Consider the following 24022-nt stretch of genomic DNA (forward strand, 5'->3'; position numbering starts at 1 on the left):
TAACAGATGGGTCACCATGAGTCAGAATCGACTTCATAGCAATGGCTGTTTTCATCTTATGGAAGCAGATCACCTGGCCTTCTGCTGCATCAGTGGGTGGGTTCGAACTACCAACTTCTAGGTTAGTACTCACGTGCAAACTGCACCACTTAAGAGCCTTCCAGCTGCCTAGTGAGAACATACTCATCTTTTGAGGCTCAGTTTATGCTTTATTGACTATACAAAGGCTTGCTTTCCAGATCTCCCAGATTAACTGATGAGATTAAGAGGTAAATGTCTTTGTGCTTCTACCTGCCCCGGCCCCGAAAATGAATCCCATACAAACTCTATCTGGACACCTACATTAGACCTTTAAGCTCAAAGAGAAGCAAAGACTATATCTTACTCATCTTTACAAACCCAACACAATTTTTTTCTTTTGTACTTTAGATGAAGGTTTACAGAGCAAACTAGTTTCTCAGTAAACAGTTAGGAGACATACTGTTTCACGACATCGGTTAACAACCCCACGACATGCCAACACCCTCCCTTTTCAAATTTGGGTTCCCTATTACCAGCTTTCCTGTCCTCTCCTGCCTTGTACTCCTTGCCCCAGGGCTGGTGTGCCCCTTTAGTCTCATTTTGTTTTATGGGCCTGTCCAATATTTGGCTGAAGGGTGAACCTCAGGAGTGAGTTTATTACTGAGCTGAAAGGGTGTCCAGGGGCCATACTCTCATGGTTTCTCCACTCTGTCAGGCTGGCAAGTCTGGTCATTCTTTTTGAGCTAGAATTTTGTTCTACATTTTTCTCCAGCTCAGTCTGGGACCCTCTAGTGTGATCCCTGTCAGAGCAGTCAGTGGTGGTAGCCAAGCACCATCTAGTTGTGCTGGACTCAGTCTGGTGGAGGCCATGGTAGATGTGGTCCATTAGTCCTTTGGACTAATCTTTCCCTTGTATCTTTTGTTTTCTTCATTCTTCCTTGCTCCTGAAGGGGTGGGACCAGTGCAGTATCTTAGATGGCTGCTCACAGGCTTTTAAGACCCCAGATGCTACTCACCAAAGTAGAATATAGAACATTTTCTTTATAAACTCTGTTATGCCAGTTAAGCTACATGTTCCCCGAGACCATTGTCCCCACAGCCCTCAGCCCATCAATTCCATCTCTTAGGGAGTTTGGATGTGTCTGTGGAGCTTCAATGACCTTGCCTTGTACAACCTGTGCTGGCTTCCCCAGTATTGTGTACTCTTTTATCCTTCACCAAAGTTATCACTTATCTATTGTCTATTTAGTGTTTTTCCAACCCCACCTCTACCCTCCCTCGTAACCATCAAAGATTGTTTCTTTTTGTGCCCCCAAACAATTCTTAACCATAATAAAAACTCAGATACGTGATGATGGTTGAACAACACGATGAACATATTTAATGTCACTGACCTGTACACATAAGATTGTCGAAATGGCACTTACCACAACAAAAAATAAATAAAAAATAAAACCCTCAACATTTGTTATAAAAATACATAGACTTTCCAAGGAAAGAAGCATATGAACAAAAATCAAAGATGGGTATAAACGCTAACCCTATCCAACTTCCTGATGGCATAATAGTTAAGTGCTGAGCTGCTAACAGAAAGGTCAGTGGTTCAAACACACCAGCAGCTCTGTGGAAGAAAAGACCTGGCAATCTGCTCCCCTAAAGATTACTGCAGTTTCTACTCTGTCCTTTAGGGTCCCTATGAGTCAGAACCAGCTCACAACAACAGCATCATCCAAGCTCCACACCCTGTGTAACTCTATGCATTATCTCTTAAATAAATGCCGGAATTAAACTATGATGTTTTTGACGTGGTCTTCTCCACAAAGGTCTACTAGGGTTAGACCATGCCTAGGTAGGTAATTCTCAAAGAGAAAGTTATTCCCAGAGTTATTTGCCAGTGTAGCTGCTAATCCTTGGATAGGAAGCCTGAATTGGAAAGGTAGGACTTTATGACTTTCTTGGATGTACATTCAGAAGAGTACTTCACATTTTTATGTGCCACGGATCCCTTGGGCAGTCTGGAGAACATTACGGATCCCTTCTTAGGATGCTCTTAAAATGGATTAAATAAAATGCATAGGATCACACAGAAAATCGATTATACAATACATAGATACAAAGCATTTTTTTAAGTGACATAATAATGTATGTGCTCCCTTATCAAAACATTAAATACTATCTAGCATAGGGTATAATACCCACTATAATAATGAACACAGATTTCAGTATATCTGCAACAAATGCAATATACTGAAGTTAAAATATTTGTTAATTTCTGTTAAGTTATAATCAGAAATACTGCTAATACAACTGTGGTTTACTACCTTCAGAGTTGGAAAAAAAAATTTCAATTTCAGTTAGATGTTAGTGAAAATGTGTGACTTTTTTCCCCAAACAAGTTCAAACACCCCGGCCACCCTTCCCTGAATTCTGACTTAGAAGCACAGAAACAGCAAAGAAAGCACTTATCAATCAGGAGAAATGTCTAGCTGGCAATGGTCAGAGTCACGTTACTTCCTTTTTAATATTCCATCTTTCTTAATTTTTTATATTCTAACCTGACAGAACATTAAAATAAGACTTTAGTAATGAATCTATGCAATGTCTACTAGATATCCAACTGTGTACGTGCTTGACCAGTGCTAAAAAACAGAGAAGACTGACAAAAAGGGCCACATAAACCAGAGACTACATCAGCCTGAGACCAGAAGAACTAGATAGTGCCGGCTACCACCAATGGCCACCCTGACAGAGACCATAACAGAGAGTCCCTGACGGAACAGGAGAAAAGTGGGGTACAGAACTCAAATCCACATGAACAGACAAGACTTAACGGCCTGACTGAGACTGAAGAAACCCCAGAAGGCATGGCCCCCTGGACTGTGTTAACCCAGAACTAAAGCCATTCTCAAAGCCAAGTCTTCAGACAAAGATTAGACTGGACTATGAGAAATAAAATGATACTCGTGAAGAGTGTGTTTCTTAGTTCAAGGAGATACCTGAGACTAAGTGGGCAGCTCTTCTCCAGAAGCCAGATGAAAGGGATAGAAGCTGGTTGAGTGGACACAAGAAATCCAGGGTGCAAAGGGGAAGTGTGTTGTCACATTATAGGGCTAGCAACTAGGGTCACATAACAATTCATGTATAAACTTTTGTATGAGAAACTAACATGATCTGTAAACTTTCACCTAATGCATAATAAAAAAAAAGAGACAGACAGGAGGTCAACATCCTGACATCCTCATCCTGAGGCCTGCTTCATGTTGGCAGTTGCTATCCATGAGAGACCAGGAAGACGAAATCTTGGGAGACCAAATCAGAGCCACGAGTCAACTCAATGGCAATGGGTTTGGTTTGGGTTTTTGGCCAAGCTTGGAGATTCAGGTTTTAATGAGGTAAGTGACATGTTTTCTACAATGGTAAGTTAGTGGATTATTTGTTTATGCTACTATCTTAAAAACAGATGCTAATAATTGCTTACATCATCATGTTGTTGTTATTGTTAGGTGGCCTCGAGTTGACTTTTGACTCAGAGATATCCCATGTGACACAGCAGAACTGGCCTATAGGCTTTTCTTGGCTGTAATCTCTACAGAAGCAGACTGTCGGGTCTTTCTCCCGTGGAGAGGCTAGGTGGGTTCAAACCACCAGCCTTTCAGTTAGCAGTTGAGAGCTTAAACCACTGCGTTACCAGGGCTCCTTTTATACCATAACAGGACAGTACAAAAATGTTTCAGTATTTTATAACAATTAACTATTGAAAACTTATATGATACACTGTTATAAAATATTTTAAAGGTGATATAAAAGCATATGTGCTCCTTTATTAAAACATTAAATAAGATCTAGTATAAGGTATAATGGCTACCATATACATACCAACTGTAATAAGCACATACCTGTAATAATTCCAGCGTCATGGGAATATTTTTAAGCTCTTTCAGCAAATCCAATGCTCCAGCCTGTAAAATAAAATAATTTCATACTTAATTCCCAGGACATTAAGGTCACTATCGCTCACTTACTCATGTGAGAACAGAGGTGTATATATCTACATCTATATCTATATATATGCATATAGATATGTACACATACACACTACATATAGTGTTTTTCAAACGAGGGTTGCAACGCAACAGAAGATCATAAAATCCACTTATAGGTTATGACCAGCGTTAGTGAAGTACCTGATAAGCATTGTTTTGTGAAAGTTTATTTCAGCAGTATTTGTTTATATGCATAAAAACACCTAAGGAAAAATGTAAAATGAATTTCTTACTGTGGTGGTGTAACACATCCCAAATTTCAACGGAGAAAAGCCAATCCTCAAATTTATTTGGAATTGCAAAGGACCCTGAATAACCAAAACAATCTTGAAAAAGAAGAGCAAAAGTGGGAGACTCATACTTTGAATTTCAAAACATATTACAAAGCCACAGTAATAAAGACAGTGTGGTAGCAGTACAAGGATAAACATATAGATCAAAGGAATAGAACTGAGATTCAGAAATGAATCCACACATCTATGCCCAACTGATTTTCAAAAAGGGTGCCAAATCCATTCAATGGGAAAAGAATAGTCTCTTCAACAAATGCTGCAGTGACAACTGAATGAAACTGGACTCATATGTAATGCCATATGCAAAAATTAACTCAAAATGGATCGATTTTGACCTAACAATAATAGCCAAAATATGAAACTCTTAAAAGATAACATAGGGGTAAAGCTTCAGGACCTTGTTTCCAGCAACAAAGTCTTAGATAAGACACCAAAAGCCAAGCAACAAACGAAAAAATAGGTAAGCTGAACTTCATCAAAAATGAAAACTTTTGTGCCTCAAAGAACTTTATGAACAAAGTGAAGAGATAACCTACAGAATAAAGGAAATATCTGGAAACTGTTTATCTGTTAGGGGTTCAATATCCAGAACACATAAAGAACTCCTAAAATTTAACAACAAAAATACAAACAACTCAATTTTTAAACGGGCAAAAGACTTCAATAAGCATTTCTCCAAATAAGATATACAAATGGCCAACAAGCACATGAAAAAACATTCATCATCATCATCAACCATTAGGAATATGCAAATCAAAGCAACAATGAGATACCATTCATACCCACTATGATGGCTATTCTTGGAAAAACCAGGAAATAAGGGTTGGAAGGCATGTGGAGAAATTGGGACCCTCTTCTAATGCTGGTGGGAATGTAAAATGGCGCACTGCAGCTGCTGGGGAAAACAGTTTGGCAGTTCTTCAAAAAAGTTAAACATGAAATTACCACATGTCTTAGTATGTAGTGCTGCGACAACAAATACCACAACTGGATGGCTTTAACAAAGTGAAATTTATTCTCTCAGTCTAGGAGGCCAGAAGTCCAAATTCAGGGTGCCAGCTCCAGGGAAAGGCTTTCTCCTTCTGTTTGCTCTGGGGGAAGGTCCTTGCCATCAATCTTCCCCAGTTGAGGAGCTTCTCAGGGCAGGGAGCCCGAGTCCAAAGGACACACTATTCTCCTGGCCCTTGCTTCTTGGTGGTATGAGGTCCCCTGGTCTCTCTGCTTCCTTCTCCCTCTTTTATCTCAAAAGAGATTGACTCAAGATGCAACCTAATCCTGTAGATTGAGTCCTGCCTCATTAACATAACTGCCTCTAATCCTGCCTCATTAACATCATAGAGGGAGGATTTATAGCACATAGGAAAATCACATCAGATGACAAGATGGTAGACAATCACACAGTGCTGGGAACCATGGACTGGCCAAGCTGATACACATTTAAAAAAAAACAAAAAAAACTTAAAAGCAGGCTCAAACACATTTTTACACGAATGTTCATTGCGTTACTCACAACAACCAAAACGTGGAAACAACCCAAGTGTCCATCAACAGACGAGTGGATAACCCAATTTGGTACATAAATTGTTCTTGTGTTAAGGTGCTATCTTAGCTAACCTAGTGATGCTATAACAGAAATACCACAAGTGGATGGCTTTAACAAACAGAATGTACTTCCCAACAGCTTAGAGGCTAGAAGTCTGAATTAAGAGCGCAGGCGCTAGGGGAATGCCTGGCATTCCCTGCAGATCTACACGTGTCTTGACATCAATCTTCCCCTGGGCCTAGGAGCTTCTCAGAGCAAGGATCCTGGACCCAAAGGACATGCTTTGCTCGAGGCTCATGTTCCTTCGTGGTAGTAGGTCCCCCTCTCTCTGCTCATTTCTCTCTCTTCATTTCTTGTAAGATAAAATATGATGCAGGCCACACATTGGATCAGGGATGTAACCTGAGTAATCCCACCCTAATCCTCTTCAACATTACCTAATCTTGCCTCATTAACCAATGGCAGAGATTAGGATTTACAACACATAGGAAAATTATATTAATACCACAAAATAGAAAACAACCACACAATACTGGAAATCATGGCCTAGCCAAGTTGACACATATTTTTCAAGGATACAATCCAATTCACGACAAGTGTCACTGAGTCAGTCTTGACTCACAGCAAACCTAAGTACAACAGAACAAAACACTGCCTGGTCCTGCTGCATCCTCTCAATCACTGCTATGTTCGACCCCATTGTTGCAGCCACTGTGTCAATCTGTCTCTTGACGGTCTTTTTCACTGACCCTCTACTTCACCAAACATAATGTCTGTCTTAGTCATCCAGCATTGTTGGAACAGAAATACCACAAGTGGATGGCTTTAACAAAGAGAAATTCATTCCTCACAGTAAAGTAGGCTACAAGTGCAAATTCAGGGCATCAGCTCCAGGGGGAGACATTCTGCCAGCCTTCTCATCAATATTCCCCCGGACTAGGAGCTTCTTCATACAAGAGATCCCGGGTCCAAATGATGTGCTCTGCTTCTGGTGCTTCTTTCTTGGTGGTACTAGGTTCCCCCTGCCTCTCTGATGGATTCCTTCTTTTGTAAATCAAGAGACTTCCTCAAGACATAATCCAGTCTCCTAGGTTGAATCCTGCCTCACTAACACAACTGCCGCCCATCTACCCTCATTAACATCATAGAGGCAGAATCTACAACATATAGGAAAAATCACACAATAGTGTGAGTCATGGCCCAGCCCAACTGATACACACACTTTTGGGCGGGGGGACATAATCCAATCCATGACAATGTCATTCCCCAGGAACTGTTCCATCCTGACAACATGTCCAAAACACAGGAGACGAAGTTTCACCATCCTTACTTCTAAGGAGCATTCCTGGCTGTACTTCTTCCAAGACAGATTTGTTCATTCTCCTGGAAGTCCATGGTATATTCAATATTCTTCATCAACACCATAATTCAAAGGTGTTAATTCTTCTTTGGTCTTCCTTATTCATTGCCCAGTTTTCACAAGCATATGAGGCAACTGAAAATACCATGGCTTGGGTCAGGCACACCTTAGTCCTCAAAGTGACATCTGTGCTTTTCAATACTTTAAAGAGGTCTTTTGCAGCAGAGGAAACCCTGGTGGCGTAGTGGTTAAGTGCTACAGCTGCTAACCAAAAGGTTGGCAGTTTGAATCCGCCAGACACTCCTTAGAAACTCTACGGCGCAGTTCTACCCTGTCCTATAGGGTCACTATGAGTCGGAATCAACTTGACGGCAGTGGGCTTGGTTTGGTTTGGGTTTTGCAGCAGATTTGCCAAGTGCAATATGTTTTTTGATTTCTTGACTGCTGCTTCCATGGTTGTTGACTGTGGATCCAAATAAATGAAATCCTTGACAACTTCAAGATTTTTTCTGTTTAACATTTTGATGGACTGAATGGTGTCCTCATAAATATGTGTTCAATTTGGCTAGGCCGTGATTCCCAGTATTGTGTGACTGTCCACCATTTTGTCATCTGATGTGATTTTCGTATGTAAATCCTACCTCTATGATGTTAATGAGGTGGGATAGGCGGCAGTTACGTTAATGAGGCAGGAATCAATCTACAAGATTAGTGTGTCTTAGCCACTCTTTTTTGAGATATAAAAGGGGGGGGGGGGGCATGACCTCATACCACCAAGAAAGCAGGCCCAGGAGCAGAGCAGGTCCTTTGGACCCAGGGTTTCTGTGTGGAGAAGCTCCTAGTCCAGGGGAAAATGATGAGAGGGACCTTCCTCCAGAGTCGACAGAGAGAGAAAGCCTTCCCCTGGAGGTGACACCCTGAATTTGGACTTCTATACTACTAGACTGTGAGAAAATTAATTTCTTTTTGTTAACGTCATCTACTTGTGGTATTTCTGTTAGAGCAGCACTAGATAACGAAGACAATCATGATGCTCCTTATTGGTCCTGTTGTGAGGTTTTTTTTTTTTTTTTAATGTTGAGGCATAATCCATACTGAAGACTGTAGTCACTGATCTTCATCAGTAAGTACTTCAAATCCTCTTAGCTTTCAGCAAGCAAGGTCAAGTCATGTGCATATCACAGGTTGTTAATTAGTCTTCCTCTAATCCTGATGCTGCATTCTTCTTTATACAGTCCAGCTTCTGAGATTATTTGTTCAGCATACATATTGTATAAATACAGTGAACGGATACAATCCTGACACGCACCTTTTAAACAAATGATTTTAAACGAGGCAGTACCCCCTTGTTCTGTTTGAATGACTGCCTCTCGGTCTCTGCACAGGTTTCTCACGAGCACAATTAAGTGTTCTGGAATTCTCATTCTTCGCAATATTACCCATAATCTGTTATGATCCGCACAGTCAAATGCTTCTGCATACTCAACAACACTATCTTTCCAGTATTCTATGCTTCTGCTAAGCTCTTCCTGACATCGGCATTGATATCCCTGTTTCCACATCCTCTTCTGAATCCAGCCTGAATTTCTGGCAGTTCCCTACAACCATTTTTGAGTTACTTTCTGCAAAACTTTACTTGTTGGTGATATTAATGATACTGTTTGATAATTTCCACATACTGTTGGGTCACCTTTCTTTGGAATAGGCACAAAGATGGATCTTGGCTGGCCAGATAGTTGTCTTCCAAATTTCTTGGCACACACGAGAGAGCACTACCACCAATGCATCCGTTGCTGAAATATTTCAATTAATATTCCATCAATTCCTGGAAACTTAGTTTTTGCCAATGCCTTCAGGGCAGCTTGGACTTCTTCAGTACCATCAGTTTCTGGTCATATGCTACCTCCTGAAATGCTGGAATGTCAAACAATTTTTTCTGGTACAATGACTGAGTGCATTCTATTTTCTTTTGATGTTTCCTGCATCGTCCAGCATTTTGCCCAATAGACTCCTTCGATATTACAGTTTGAGGCTTGAATTTTTCCTTCAGTTCTTTAAGCTTGTGAAATGCCAAGCATGTTCCCTTTTGGTTTTCTAACTCCAGGTCTTTGCACGTTTCATTATAATAGCTTACTCTGTCTTCTCAGGCCGCCCTTTGAAATCTTCTGCTCAGCTCTTTTATTTCATCATTTCTTCCATTTGCTATAGCTGCTCTACGTTCAAGAGCAAGTTTTGGAGTCTCTTCTGACATCAATTTTGTTCTTTCTTTACTTTTTAGCAACCTTTTGCTTTCTTCATGTATGATGTCCTTGATGTCATTCCACAACTCATCTGGTCTTTGGTCATTTGTGTTCAATATGTCAATATTACACACAATGGAGTTATTCAGCCATGAAGAGAAATGAAGTTCTAACAAATGCTACAACATGAATGAGCCTAGAATACATTATGCTAAGTGAAATAAATCAGACACAAATGGGCAAATATTATAGGATCCCACCTATATGAAATATCTACAACAGGCAAATGCAAAGAGACAAGGTTTACTAATGGTTACCAAGGGCTTGGGGGAGGGACAAGGAGGAGTTATTGCTTGAAGAATATAGGCATACTTCGTTTTACTGAGCTTCAGAGAGGCTGTGTTTTTTACAAATTGAAGGTCTGTAGCAACCCTGTATCGAGAAAGTCTATCAGCGCCATTTTTCCAACAGCATGTACTCGTTTTGTGTCTCTGTGTCACATTTTGGCAATTCTCGCAACATTTCAAACTTTTTCATTATTATTATATCTGTTATGGTGATCTGTGATCAGTGATCTTTGATATTACTATTGTAATTGTTTTGGGCACCACGAATCGAGACTATATAAGATAACGAACTTAGTTGATATTATGTGTGTTCTGACTGCTCCACTGACCGGCCGTTCACCCATCTCTCTCTCTCTACTCGGGCCTCTTTACTCCCTGAGACATGACAATATTGATATTAGGCCAATTAATAACCCTACAGTGGCCTCTAAGTGTTCAAGTAAAAGGAAGAGTCGCATGTCTCTCACTTGAAATCAAAAGCTAGAAATGACTAAGCTTAGTGAGGAGAGCATGTCGAAAGCTAAGACAGGCCGAAAGCTAGGCCTCTTGCATCAGTTAGCCAAGTTGTGAATACAAACGAAAAGTTCTTAAAGGAAATTAAAAGTGCTACTCCAGTGAACACATAAATGATAAGAAAGTGAAACAGCCTTACCGCTGATGAGGAGAAAGTTTTATAGAAAATCAAACCAGGCATAACTTTCCCTTAAGCCAAAGCCTAATCCAGAGCAAGGCCCTAACTCTCTTCAATTCTATGAAGACTGACAGATGTGAGGAAGCTGCAGAAGAAAAGTCTGAAGCTAGCAGAGGTTGGTTCATGAGGTTTAAGGAAAGAAGCCACCTTCATAACATAAAGTGCAAGACGAAGCTGCAAGTGCTGATGTAGAAGCTACAGCAAGTTATCTAGAAGATCTAGCTAAGATAACTGATGGAGGTGGCTACACTGAACAACAGATTTTCAATGCAGACAAAACAGCCTTATATTGGAAAAAGATGCTATTTAGGACTTTCATAGCTGGAGAGGTGAAGTCAAAGCCCAGCTTCAAAGTTTCAAAGGACAGGCTGACACTCTTGTCAAGGGCTAATGCAGCTGATGACTTTAAGTTAAAGCCAATGCTCATTTGCCATTCCAAAACCCCTAGGGCTCATAAGAATTATGCTAAATCTAGTCTGCCTGTGCTCTATAAATGGAACAGCAAAGTGTGGATGACAGCACATCTGTTCACAACACGGTTTACTGAACATTTGAAGACCGCTCTTGAGAGCTCCGATGGAGATGTACAAGGAGATTAACGTTGTTTTCGTGCCTGCTAACAACATGTCCATTCTGCATCCCTCGGGTCGAGGAGTAGTTTCAGCTTCCAAGGCTTATTGTTTAAGAAAGAACATTTCATAAGGCTACAGCTGCCACAGACAGTGATTCCTCTGATGGATCTGGGCAAAATAAACTGAAAACCTTCTGGAAAGGATTCACCATTCTAGATGCCATTAAGAACATCTGTGATTCACGGGAGGTGGTCAAAATGTCAACGTTAACAGGAGTTTGGAAGAAGTTGATTCCAACCCTCATGGATGACTTTGAGGGGTTCAAGACTTCAGCAGAGGAAGTTACTGCAGATACGGTGGAAAACAAGAGAATTAGAATTAGAAGTGGAGCCTGAAGATATGACTGAATTGCTGGCATCTCATGATAAAACTTTAACGGATGAGGAGTTGGTTCTTAAGGGTGAGCAAAGAAAGTGGTTTCTTGAGATGGAATTGGCTCCTGGTGAAGACGCTGCGAACGCTGCTGAAATGACAACAAAGGATTTAGAACATTACATAAACTGTTGATAAACCAGCTGCAGGGTTTGAGAGGACTGACTCCAATTCTGAAAGAAGTCCTACTGTGGGTAAAATGTTATCCAAAAGCATTGCATACTACAGAGAAAGCTTTCAAAAGGCAATCAATGTGGCAAACTTCACTGTTGTCTTATTTCAAGAAACTGCCACAGCTACCCCAACTTTCAGCAACCACCACCCTGATTAGTCAGCAGACATCAACATCAAGGCAAGACCCTCTACCAGAAAAAATTATTAGGACTCACTTAAGGCCCAAATGATGGTCAGCATTTTTAGCAATATTTTTAATCACGGTATAGACTGAGGGCAATGGGTTTACATGTCTTTTTAGAAATAATGCTATTGCACACTTGAGATACTACAGTATAGCATCAATGTAACTTTTACACGCACCGGGAAACCAAAACACTCGTGTGATTCGCTTTATTGCGATGCTCGTTTTATTGCAGTGATCTGGAACCAAATCCGCAATATCTACAATGCATGCCTGTACTGAGTTTCTGTTTGGGATGATGCAAAAGTTTTGGAAATAAAAGCAATGGCTGCACAACATGGTGAATGTAATTAATGTCAATGAATTGTACACTTAAAAATAGTCAAAACAGCAATTTTTTTTATATTTTTCCACAACAAAAAAAAAAAAATTTTTTTTTTTTTTTCATTTCCCTGGAGAAAACATGCCTAAAAAAGGAGCCAACCCTGAGAAAGTAGGAGTGAGGGTCAGAAGACACTGCAGCACCTCTAGCATTTCCTCACACAAAGTGGGAATAGGTATTTCTTTGCTAGAATTCTCATTAGGTCCCTGTATCTCAGAGGTCTATCCAGAGAACACTGCTGTCTGCCTTGGTTCTTGTACAGCAGTAAAAAGCAAATTCTAAAAGAAAATTCAGAACTAGGTCCATGTTAAGCTCAAAAAAATGTTCACTGCTAGTTCCTGTCTAGACTGAAAGGCTCCCAGTAGACCAAATGAAGGAGAACCAAAATAAGACTCCAAGAAGAATTATGGAAAGCACCTAAAGTTAAAGAGGAAGGGAATCAGATGAAAAGCAACAGCACCACCTACAACTTGCAGCCCAGTATTCCAACTTGCTACTTATTCTACCATATTTTTTCTAATCTAATACATACCACCACTTGTCTGTCAGTTTGTAGTACCATGGTGGTTTGCGTGTTGCTGTGATACTGGAAGCTATGCCACCAGTGTTTCAAATCTCAGCAGTCGCCCACGGTGGACAAGTTTCAGCACAGCTTCCAGGCTAAGACGGACTGGGAAGAAGGACCTGGACATCTACTTCTAAAGAAACTGGCCAATGAAAACCTTGTAAACAGCAGGGGGACTGAGATGGATTGACACAGTAGCTGTAACAATGGGCTCAAAATATAATGACTGTGAGAATGGTGCCGGGCTGGGCAGTGTTTTGTCCCGTTATACAAATGGTCATCATGAGTTGGAACCAACTCAACATAACCTAAAAATAACAACAAATACATTCACTTAAAATATCGTATTTCATTTAGTCCAAATATTCACTTAATGTACTGTATTTGGACTCACCATTATTTTACATACCACCAATAAAGAAAAAAAAACTCTGAAATTGTGCCACTGTTTTCTTATCACTTTCTTTTGCTTATTGAAAGAAGTATTTTACATGGCAAATTTTTAAATCGCCCTTTACATATATTAAAAAGGAAAATATAAGCAAAACGAATTGAGGTATTCCTAAGACTGCTTCAAGTCCCTGGGTGGCACAAGTGGTTAAGCACTGCGCTACTGACCAAAAGGCTGGCTGTTCAAAACCACCCAGATGCCCCTCAGAAGAAAGGCCTGGCAATCTGCCAGGTTGTTTATTTAGAAAATCCTATGGAGTGCAGTTCTACTCTGCGCAACATGAGGTCACCATGAGTTGTAACAGACTTTACTGTAATTGCTTTTTTTTTTTATTACTATTATTTAAGACTTCTTCAGAGTTCCTGAGTGGTGCAAATGGCTAATGCACTGGGCTGCTGATTAAAAAAAAAGGTTGGAGGTTCGAATTCACCCAGAGGCACCTCAGAAGAAAGGCTTTGCGATCTACTTGCAAAAATCAGCCACTGAAAACCCTATGGAGCACAGTTCTACTCTGATACACGTGGGGTCTCCACGAGTTGAACCTGACTTGATTGCAACTGGATCTGTTTTTATTCTACAAAGTGTTGTATTAAGAACACCAGAAACGCTCCATTTCCTAAAAGAATCCATAAAAGAACTAAGAGCCATTAGCTCTTAGGCTGGCTTTGCAGTTTGTAGCGCTAGCTGTTTTTTATTCCCACTCCTCTGCACTACCATACGATTCCTCAGTTTCAAAGAATATTCCACTAATGTCTCTTGAAATTTTTTCTAAGCCGATGACACCCAGAGTCAAAACATCAAACCCAGCTTTGACTCTGGATTTGATGTTTTGCATGTGAAAGTACTGTAAACCACCTTTAGCCATCTGGCCAACAATACAGGTAATGCATTCTGATTTCTGAAATGTTAAAACTAGGCACTGTACAAATTAATGAAACACAGCAGAGACCAGAAAATAGAAAGCCCTAGTGTATATCCCTCACCATGCATCAAGGGAAGAAGCAAGCATGGAATCTCATGGTATCATTTTATTTCTTAAATATAAAATCAAGTAAAGGCTTCCAATCATGTAATTCTCCTGCGTAAAGTTGACAGGTATTAGACTTGGCTATGGAGAACAACTGTATTACCTTTCCTTCTGGCAACAAACAACAGATACATCATTTTAATTTAACCCAAAATCAAGGGAAGAAGCAAGCACGGAATCTCATGGTTATCATTTTATTTCTTAAATATAAAATCAAGTAAAGGCTTCCAATCATGTAATTCTCCCGCGTAAAGTTGACAGGTATTAGACTTGGCTATGGAGAACAACTGTATTAACTTTCCTTCTGGCAACAAACAACAGATACATCATTTTAATTTAACCCAGTACCTCATAAATAAAAATGTAAAATCAACAGGAATGAAAGGCCAGGTTACTATAAAGAATCTTAATGATTTGCTGGTTAAGATCCCTTCTAATCTTAAAATTCTATCGATTCCTTTTATTTAGAGGCAACTAAAAACTGGCAACTTGTTAAAGGGACTGACTTTAAATTTACGACTAAAAATCTCTACAGGTATGACATTTTTGTGGGCAAGCAAAGTCCTCAATCCCGTATCTGCAAACACCAAAACCAAAAGATTCTGCTTGTTTTTAATAAACTCATTTTATAGGAAAATGTAATCTCAACTGATGCAAAGCTGTTTATGTTCTATTTATCCCACGTACTGTGAAAGTTCTACATTTCACTACAGAAATGTTCATGCCTGATTACCTGGAATTGCCCAGATCGCTCTGGAGATACTATATAGGATGTATGCACCGTGTTAATCTTTATAAAATCAGGGAAAAAATGGACACGTTTCTTCTTTCCATGTCTTCATAGACTTTCTGATCCATTGCTGACAAAGGATCAATTGGGAAGATAAAGAATCACACTTCTAAGAGTCCCTTAAAAAGCAGAGTACCCCTACAGAAAGGGCCACATGAACCAGAGACCTACATCATCCTGAGACCAGAAGAACTAGTTGGTGCCTGGACACAATCGACGACTGCCCTGACAGGGAGCGCAACAGAGAACCCCTGAGGGAGCAGGAGATCAGTGGGATGCAGACCCCGAATTCTCATAAAAAGACCAGACTTAATGGTCTGACTGAGACTAGAGGAATCCCGGCAGTCATGGTCCCCAAACCTTCTGTTGGCCCAGGACAGGAACCATTTCCGAAGACAACTCATCAGACATGGAAGGGACTGGACAGTGGGTAGGAGAGAGATGCTCATGAAGAGTGAGCTCTTTGTATCAGGTGGACACTTGAGACTGTGTTGGCATCTCCTGTCTGGAGGGGGGATGGGAGGATAGAGAGAGTTGGAGGCTGGCAAAATTGTCACGAAAGGAGAGACTGGAAGGGCTGACTCATTAGGGGGAGAGAAAGTGGGAGTATGGAGTAAGGTGCATATAAACTTATACGTGACAGTCTGACTTGATCTATAAACGTTCACTTGAAGCTCAATAAAACTTTAAAAAAAAAAAAAAAAAAAGCAGAGTACCCTAAAATTCAAATAATGCTGTCTGTCACATATTAAGTTGATTATTCTAAAACAGCAGCACTGTGGCATAAGGTTTAAGTTGTTTCCAAATAGAAGCAATATATTTGCATTCATTTAGTCACTTTCTATTCAGGCCTCTTCAGTAAAACTGAGGTTAGAGACACAAGCCACGGAAGAGAGAAAAGCTAAGCAACACTCATGGGATGAACCTATGACCTTTTTCATAATTACACTATTCTAAGTAAGATTAGTCTTTCCCTCAAGGTTCTTTAAAAAGTAAACAACTATGATGAGCCAAATGAGTAAAAACAGCAAAACACAGATAATTACGTTAATTCAGTGACAATAAACTTTGATCGTTACTATGCGCCAGACATTGTGTTAAATATTTTATATGCATTAGCTCATTTGATCGCACAATAAACCCTATGGAAGCAGGTACTCTATTATCCCTGTTTTAGAGAAGAAGAAATTGAAGCCTAGTTAAAAAACTTGCACAATGATTAATAAGTAAAAAAGATGAGACCTGACTCCAGTTGTATCAAATTACATTACATTGCCTTTCAACAAATACTGAGGATATAGCAATGAGCAAGACAAATCCTTTCAGACTTCAGGGAATTTAAAGTCAGCAGAAATCTTTAAGCATCTACTCCAAATGCTCAATTATATAGAGAAAGACACTTAAAACCACAAAAGGAAAGTGACTTGCCCAAGGTCATACAGGTGGGTGGTATAAAAGTAAGGACAAGGTCTCCTGACCCTTAAACCACTGCTCTTCCTATTACACAGGTCCGTCAGTGGCAGTTTTACTATGTGAACAGGGTGAATAGCATTATCAAACAAGAAGCTATATTCTATCTTTTTCCAATCATCACCTGTCTCCAAAGGTCAAGTCTATGAGATTGCAGCATCTTGTAGATAATGATGCAAGAGGAAGAAAGACTCTACCTTCATTTCCAGAGCCAAATTTAGTTCACACAGTGCTGGCTGAAAAAGAAACTGCAACTACCACAGTACTTGATTTTATTACATCATTGGTGTTCTTATCTCTTAAGGAAAATAAGTATTTTTTCCAAACATGGTATTCAAACTTCTACTGAGCATTCAAAACAAAAAGTTTAGGATACGAACACCCCTCTCCTCAAGGAGATATAAGGAGGGAGCAATACGGGGATCTACAATTCAGAACATGGGCATATATAAGACAGATCTAGGTTTAAATCCACACTGTCATTTACTAATTATAAGATCATGGGAATGTTATTTATCCTTTTGAAGTTTCTTTATATATACAGTTCCCGTCAAGCAGACTCCAACTCATGGTGACCCTGTGCTCCACAGGGTTTTCAACAGCTGATTTTCAGAAATAGGATCACCAGTCCTTTCTTCCAAGGTGCCTCTGGGTGGGCTCAAACCTCCAACCTTCTGGTTAGCCAAAACAAACCTGTTGCCTTCGAGTCTATTCCAATGCAGAGCAACCCTACAGGGCAGAGTAGAACTGCCCCATAGGGTTTCCAAGGAGCAGGTGGTGGATTCAAACTGCCAACCTTTTGGTTAGCAGCCAATCTCTTAACCACTGCACCACCTGGGCTCCTTTGGTTGGCAGCTGAACATATTAAACAAGGCATTCCTCATTATACATAGGTGATGATACACCAGTCTCGAGAAATGGTAAAATGAGGCAATGCAACACATATAAAATACTGACATATTGGGCCTAACACATAGGAGATGGATGATATGGCATATAAAAATACAGAAAGAATTATCTGTTTCTACCATAACAAAACTCTCAGAATCATAAACCAGTATTTTAAGTGAGCATTATTTAAGCTCAATCATCTCAAACACTTCGTAGGATTTATTATGAGATTCCAAAGTTTAAAAAATTAACATGCTACTTATTTTCTTACAAGAAAATGCTAAATTATAAATGACTTATAGCAACATAACTGTAAACTAGGAATCAGTATTTCTTACTATGTTACCTCAAACCTGTAGTCATTCTACACCAAAAGCACAAGCAACAATATAAAATAAAGATAAATTGAACTTCATCAAAATTAAAAACTTCTGTGTTTCAAAGGGCACAATCAAGACAGTGAAGACAGCCCACAGAATGGGAGACAATACTTACAAATTTTGTATCAGACATGGGTCTAGTAGTCAAAATACAAAGAACTCTAACAACTCAACAATAAAAAGACAAATAGTCCAATTAAAAAATGAGCAAAAGATCTGAATAGACATTTCTCCAAAGAAGATAAATAAATGACAAAAAAGCACATGAAAACATGCTCAACATCAGTCCTTGCTGCTGGGTCTACCGAGTTAATTTTCAACTCATAGAGACGCCATGTGACAGAGTAGAACTGCCCCACGGGATTTTCTAGGCTGTAATCTTTATAGAAGACTGCCAGGTCTTTTCCCCGAGCCACTGGGTGAGTTCAAACCGTCAACCTTTTGGTTAGCAGTGGAGTGCTTAACTATTGCACTACCAGGGCTCCTTTCATTAGTTACTAAGGAAATGCAAATCAAAACCACAATGAGATGCCATATCACAAACCAACTCCATGGCAACAGGTAGGTAGAGTAGAATGGTTTTATAATAAAAAGACACATAATAACAAGTGTTGACAAGGATATAGAGAAACTGGAACCCTCAAACACTGCTGCCGGGAATGTAAAATGGTGCAGCCCCTTAGAAAAACAGGCAGGTCCTTGGAGGTTAAACACAAGAGTTACCACTTGACCCAGTGATTCCACTCCTAGGTACAAACCCAAGAGAAATAAAAATATATGACCACACAATGACTTGTACATGAATGTGCTTAGCAGTGTTATTCATAATAGCTTAAAAGTGAAGACAACTCAAATGTCTATCAACTGATAAACGAATAGACAAAATATGGTATATCCATACAATGGGATTCCACTTGGCAATAAAAAGGAATAAAGTGCTGATACGTGCCTATGACATGGATGAACCTTAAAAACATTATGCTAAGTGAAAGAAGCCAAACACAAAGACCACACGTTGTATAATTCTATTTATATGACATGTCCAGAACAGGCAAACATATAGACAGTGATTCCCAGGGAACAGGGAGTGACTGATTAATGGGTACAGGGCTTCTTTTTAGGGTGATGAAAATGTTCCAAAATTAGACAGTTGTGATGGTTGTACAAATCTGTACGTAGACTAAAAAAAACCACACTGTGTAATTTCAAAGAGTAAATTTTATTGTACATGAATTGTATCTCAATATAGCTGTTAAAAAAATTTTCGTAGTCATTCTAAATTCTGGTTTATGCTAATTAACTCTGATACAGATACCAAAGTTACTTCCTTTAACCCACATACAATAAGACAGAGAAATGTACAAATTTCAGGTAATCTAGCTCCTAAGAAATTCTAACATTTAATTTCAATTTCTCTCACTGCAATTTAATTTCACTCAGCCTTGAGTCTTCAATGAAAAAAATAAACCTGACCCAGAAAATCTTCACGAACTTCAAGACTCTAAATTCTTGCCTTTCTCTTCTTACTACAGTTTAAATTGCAATCACAAATCCTTTACAGATAAAGAAAAACTCCAGACTGTTTTATAGCCTTGACTATATTCTAAGCACTGCAAGCATTTTTCACTATTCTTTGCTAAGTTATCTCCAGTTTACTATCAAGAAAAAACTTTTTCCAGATATTAAGGAAATTGCCTAAAAGCACACAGTTTAAATTCAGAGGAGCCAAGATGTGAGCTCAGATTAAGAGTCACACTTGGTTATTCACATTAAGTCAAAATGACAAGGGAAAAAAAAAAGTAAAAAAAACAAAACCAATATTTGAAAATTTGGAATTACCCTTATATAGTTATTGTGGCCTCAGAATTTGTATTTGCAAAGCAGCTAAGAATAGTGTCAGAGACAGGGGACGTCAGCACAATTGGACAAAACCAAAAGCAAAGAAGTTTCCTGAATAAACTGAATGCTTCGAAGGCCAGCGTAGCAGGGGTAGGGGTCTGGGGACCATGGTTTCAGGGGACATCTAAGTCAATTGGCAAAATAAAATCTATCAAGAAAACATTCTGCATCCCACTTTGAAGAGTGGCGTCTGGGGTCTTAAATGCTAGCAAGCAGCCATCTAAGATGCATCAGTTGGTCTCAACCCACCTGAATCAAAGGAGAATGAAGAACACCAAGGACACAACGTGATTACGAGCCCAAGAGACAGAAAGGGCCACATAAACCAGAGACTACATCAGCCTGAGACCAGAAGAACTAGATGGTGCCCGGCTACAACTGATGACTGCCCTGAAAGGGAACACAACAGAGAACCCCTGAGGGAGCAGGAGAGCAGTGGGATGCAGACCCCAAATTCTCCTAAGACCAGACTTAATGGTCTGATTGAGACTAGAAAGACCCCAGTGGTCATGGCCCCCAGACCTTCTGTTGGCCCAGGACAGGAACCATTCCCAAAGCCAACTCTTCAGACATGGATTGGACTGGACAATGGGTTGGAGAGGGATGCTGGTGAGGAGTGAGCTTCTTGGATCAGGTGGACACTTGAGACTATGTTGGCATCTCCTCCCTGGAGGGGAGATGAGAGGCTAGAGGGGGTTAGAAGCTGGCAAAATGGACACGAAAAGAGAGTGGAGGGAGGGAGGGGGCTGTCTCATTAGGGGGAGAGTAACTGGGAGTGTGTAGCAAGGTGTATATGGGTTTTTGTGTGAGACACTGACTTGATTTATAAACTTTCACTTAAAGCACAATAAAAATTATTAAAAAAAAAAAAAAAGAATAGTGTCAGAGATCAAGTATACACGTGTGGCAACATTCTGAGTTGCACTAGGGTCAGTTTACGGAAACTGCCTGCCCCAAAACAGCAAGTACCCTTACCTCCTGGTCCTATTTATATTCACTTAATTGTCCCCATGCATGATTGAAAAACAGATAACAAGAGTCTTCTAGAGAGTCAGTGTAGCATCAGAATAGCAGTGGCTTTGGATGCAAAATAGATTTAGATTCACACCTTCATCTGGCCACTTTCATAGCTGTGTGGCTTATGAAAACAACTCACTTAACTTTCTAAATGCTTATTTTCCTCATTTTTAAAATGAGGATAATACTTACTTTGCAAAGTTGTCTGAGGAATAAATGAGATAAGTTATGTAAGTACTTAGCAGAATATCTGGCTCATTGTAATGATCAAGAAATCGTAGCTATTTTTATTATTACTTAAATGTGACTCCTACAGTTTTATTAAAACAATGTCCAATAACAGCACTTACATTTGTCAATTCAGATGACAGCTACTGTTCTTCAAGCAAAGTTTACTTTTTCATAGTATAAAAATAATACAAAAAATAGCTCATGAGAGAAAACCTTGAAACCATAAAAAAAAAGAAACAAATCTACCACAATTTTAAACACCCCAAACAACTTCTGTTAAATTATTGAACACTTAAAAAAGTGGCTCATGGGGTGATTACGTACTTTGGGGAGAGAGTCATTCAGACCACTTCCCTTTCTCTTCATTTCATCTGCCTATTTGAATTTCTATACAACAGAAGGAGGAGAAAAAAATAAAAGAGCCAGTCAATTTTACTTTTTTAGGGGTGGAAGGAGCAAGTTTTCATGTTGGTAAAGTGTTGAACTATTAGTAAAAAATTAAATTTGAGGGGGAAAAATGAAACTTAAGGATTATCTGAGGTGTTTATCTTCATTCTCCCTCAGACTCATTACTAAAGACTTGAAAATATGCTGATAACTTGAAAACTGAAAAAAAATACAAACTAGTGTTCTCCATACCTGCTCACTAAGGAATTATCTTAAGAAACACCATACTAACAAAGAGACAGAGAGAAAAAGTAAAAGAAAGAAAAAAACAAAAAAAGGGGGTAGAGGGAGGGAGAAAGACAGGTACACCTAATGTGTTAGATGATTAAAGAACACCCATTTTTTACAGCCTAAGTCTGAGGAAAAAATAATCCAACAATAGGCTTTTTTCCCCGGGAGTTTCCACAATAGGGTTCCAGGGATATCTAGAAAGACAGAAAATTTTTCCAGTTTAAACAAAAATAAACGTTCAGTCTATCAAATATTCAGCCATATCAGCAAATCCAATCAAATAACAGAAACGTTCAGAACTTATCACCTAGCAATGAAGGGACATGGGGGAATGAAAGGGCCGTTTCAATAGGAAGAAGAAATGGCATAGGTAATGGCTAGAACAAAAAACAGGAAATATTTTGAAAGGCCAAAATTGCAAATACAAATTAACAGAGTGTAAAATTAAATGCTGGACAATGCACCTGTTAAATGAAAAGAGGAACAGAACGTGTCTGAAGTCTTAAGAATTCAGTGTTAACGCTACTGGCAGGAAGCATGCTATCCAGTGGAAAACCTGGGCCCTGGCTCAATTCAAATTACACAGCACTACTTAACCTCCTTGACTTCGTTTCTAGATCTGGAAAATGTACCCATAGCTGTTTTGGAGAGCCAGTTAAGAGTTTTGCGGATGCTTTATAACTAAAAAAAAAAAAGGGCTGGACAAACCAGTCTGACAGACGTAAACACAACATCTCTTCTCCCTTTCATGTTAATTTGACATGGAATTCATTTCATAGATGGGAATAAGTTATTTCAGCTACATTCGTACTGAAAATGTGCTAAGCAGGGTGGAACAAATTCAGGTGGATGTCTGGCTGAAAACTACTGGGTTGCTATGAATCAGTATCGACTGGACAGCAGAGGGTATGGTTTTGGTTTGGCTGAAAATAGATGAGGGTGATGCAAAGGCCTGAAAGTGGCACACACAGGTGGACAAAAACGTAGACAATGAAGACACTCTACCTCAGACAAACCCTAAGAGAATGTGCTCACATAAACATGTATCAGTGACAAGATAAGGCCACTGATATTACCTGTAAACCACTCACGAAGTCCCTAGCAATGGCATCTGTCCACCCTGGTCGGTGGTATTTGATCACCAGGGCTCTTTTGTACACTACCACTCACAAGATCCACTTTTTTTGAAAACATCTAGCTATGGCCCAAAATACTGGCATATTTTATCTTTTTAATTGCTAAACAAACCTGTAGCATACCTGAAGTAATCAAGTGAATGTTTAGCCTTCTTCAAAAACAAGATTCTGGGACTTTAATTTTTATTACACGTAACACGAGGCTTAAAGCAAATCACAAACCTCTATTTGCTGTAATTTCTAGCTGCCAAAAACCCTTTAACGCGTGTGGAGGGAAAAGCAGCTGTAGCTTCGGCCGGAGGGCTTTCCCGGGACGGGCGGTTGGCGGGCGCCTCCTGACTCCGCGGAAGCGGCCGCCATCCCTGCTCGCCGCCGTCACGGCCCCGTCGCCCGCGCGCGGTCCCTCCCGCCCCGCCGCCGTCACGGCCTGCATCCTGCCCCCGCGGCCGTCGGGGCCCGCCGCCCGCCGCCCCCCGGCGCCCCCCGGCGCCCCCCGCCGCCCGCCGCCCCGTCGCAGCCAAAGCTTCCCTCCTGCCCCCGCCGCTGTCCCGGCCCGCCGCCCAGGGCGGCTCTTCCTCCCACCTGGCCCCACCGCCCGCCCGCCCGGCCCAGCCGCTCGCCGCGCTCACCGCGTTCTTCTTCTGCACCATCTTGTCCATCTTCTTGGCAATGCGGACCACCTCGTCCTCCATGGCTCTGGAAGGTTTTCCCCGTGCCCGTCCTGACTGGGACGTGACGCAGGCGAGGCTGCGGCAGAGAGCACTTCGGGGATCGAGCCCAGGCGCCGGTGAGCGCCCACACGGCAGGCCCCGGCCTAGGCCCTTCCTCACGCTACGAGCCCGCGGCGGCGGCGGCGGCGGCGGCGGCAGCGGCAGCAGCGCCTCCTCACCGCAGGCAGCGCCAGTCGAACTACGCGCGCATCACGCAGGCGCTACCAATCGACCGCGGATCTCCGGGAGGGTCTGCGCAGAGGAGCCGCGGGCTGGGCCTTTAGAGTTCGTGCCAGTGATGCTGGCAAGTTCGCTAAGGGCAGGCCTCTGCCCAGGAAGGGATTTCTTCCCCAGGTACCTGCGGGCAGCCAGGGTTTTAAAACCTACTGAGACCCCAGTGGAGCCCTGGTGGCGCAGCGGTTAAGCTCCTTGGAAACCTTACAGGGCAGTTCTGCTGTGTCCTGCAGGGTCGCTCTGAGTCGGAATAGCATGGCA

At 40.8% G+C, this 24022-nt stretch overlaps 1 protein-coding gene across 1 annotated transcript in view; it reads right to left on the reverse strand.

Moving 5' to 3' along the window:
- The window catches only part of TCEA1 (transcription elongation factor A1), a 57844-nt gene extending 34187 nt beyond the window's left edge, over positions 1-23657 (reverse strand). Inside the window, exons 1-2 of the mRNA XM_064267710.1 lie at positions 23447-23657; positions 3918-3980 (exon numbers count right to left, since the gene is read on the reverse strand). Coding sequence (XP_064123780.1) covers positions 3918-3980; positions 23447-23509 — 126 coding nt within the window. The 5' untranslated portion in view covers positions 23510-23657. The remainder of the gene's footprint in view (positions 1-3917; positions 3981-23446) is intronic.
- Positions 23658-24022: the final 365 nt, after the last annotated feature.

This window comes from Loxodonta africana, chromosome 14 (assembly GCF_030014295.1).
Source record: "Loxodonta africana isolate mLoxAfr1 chromosome 14, mLoxAfr1.hap2, whole genome shotgun sequence".
In the NCBI taxonomy this organism is placed as follows: Eukaryota; Metazoa; Chordata; class Mammalia; order Proboscidea; family Elephantidae; genus Loxodonta; species Loxodonta africana.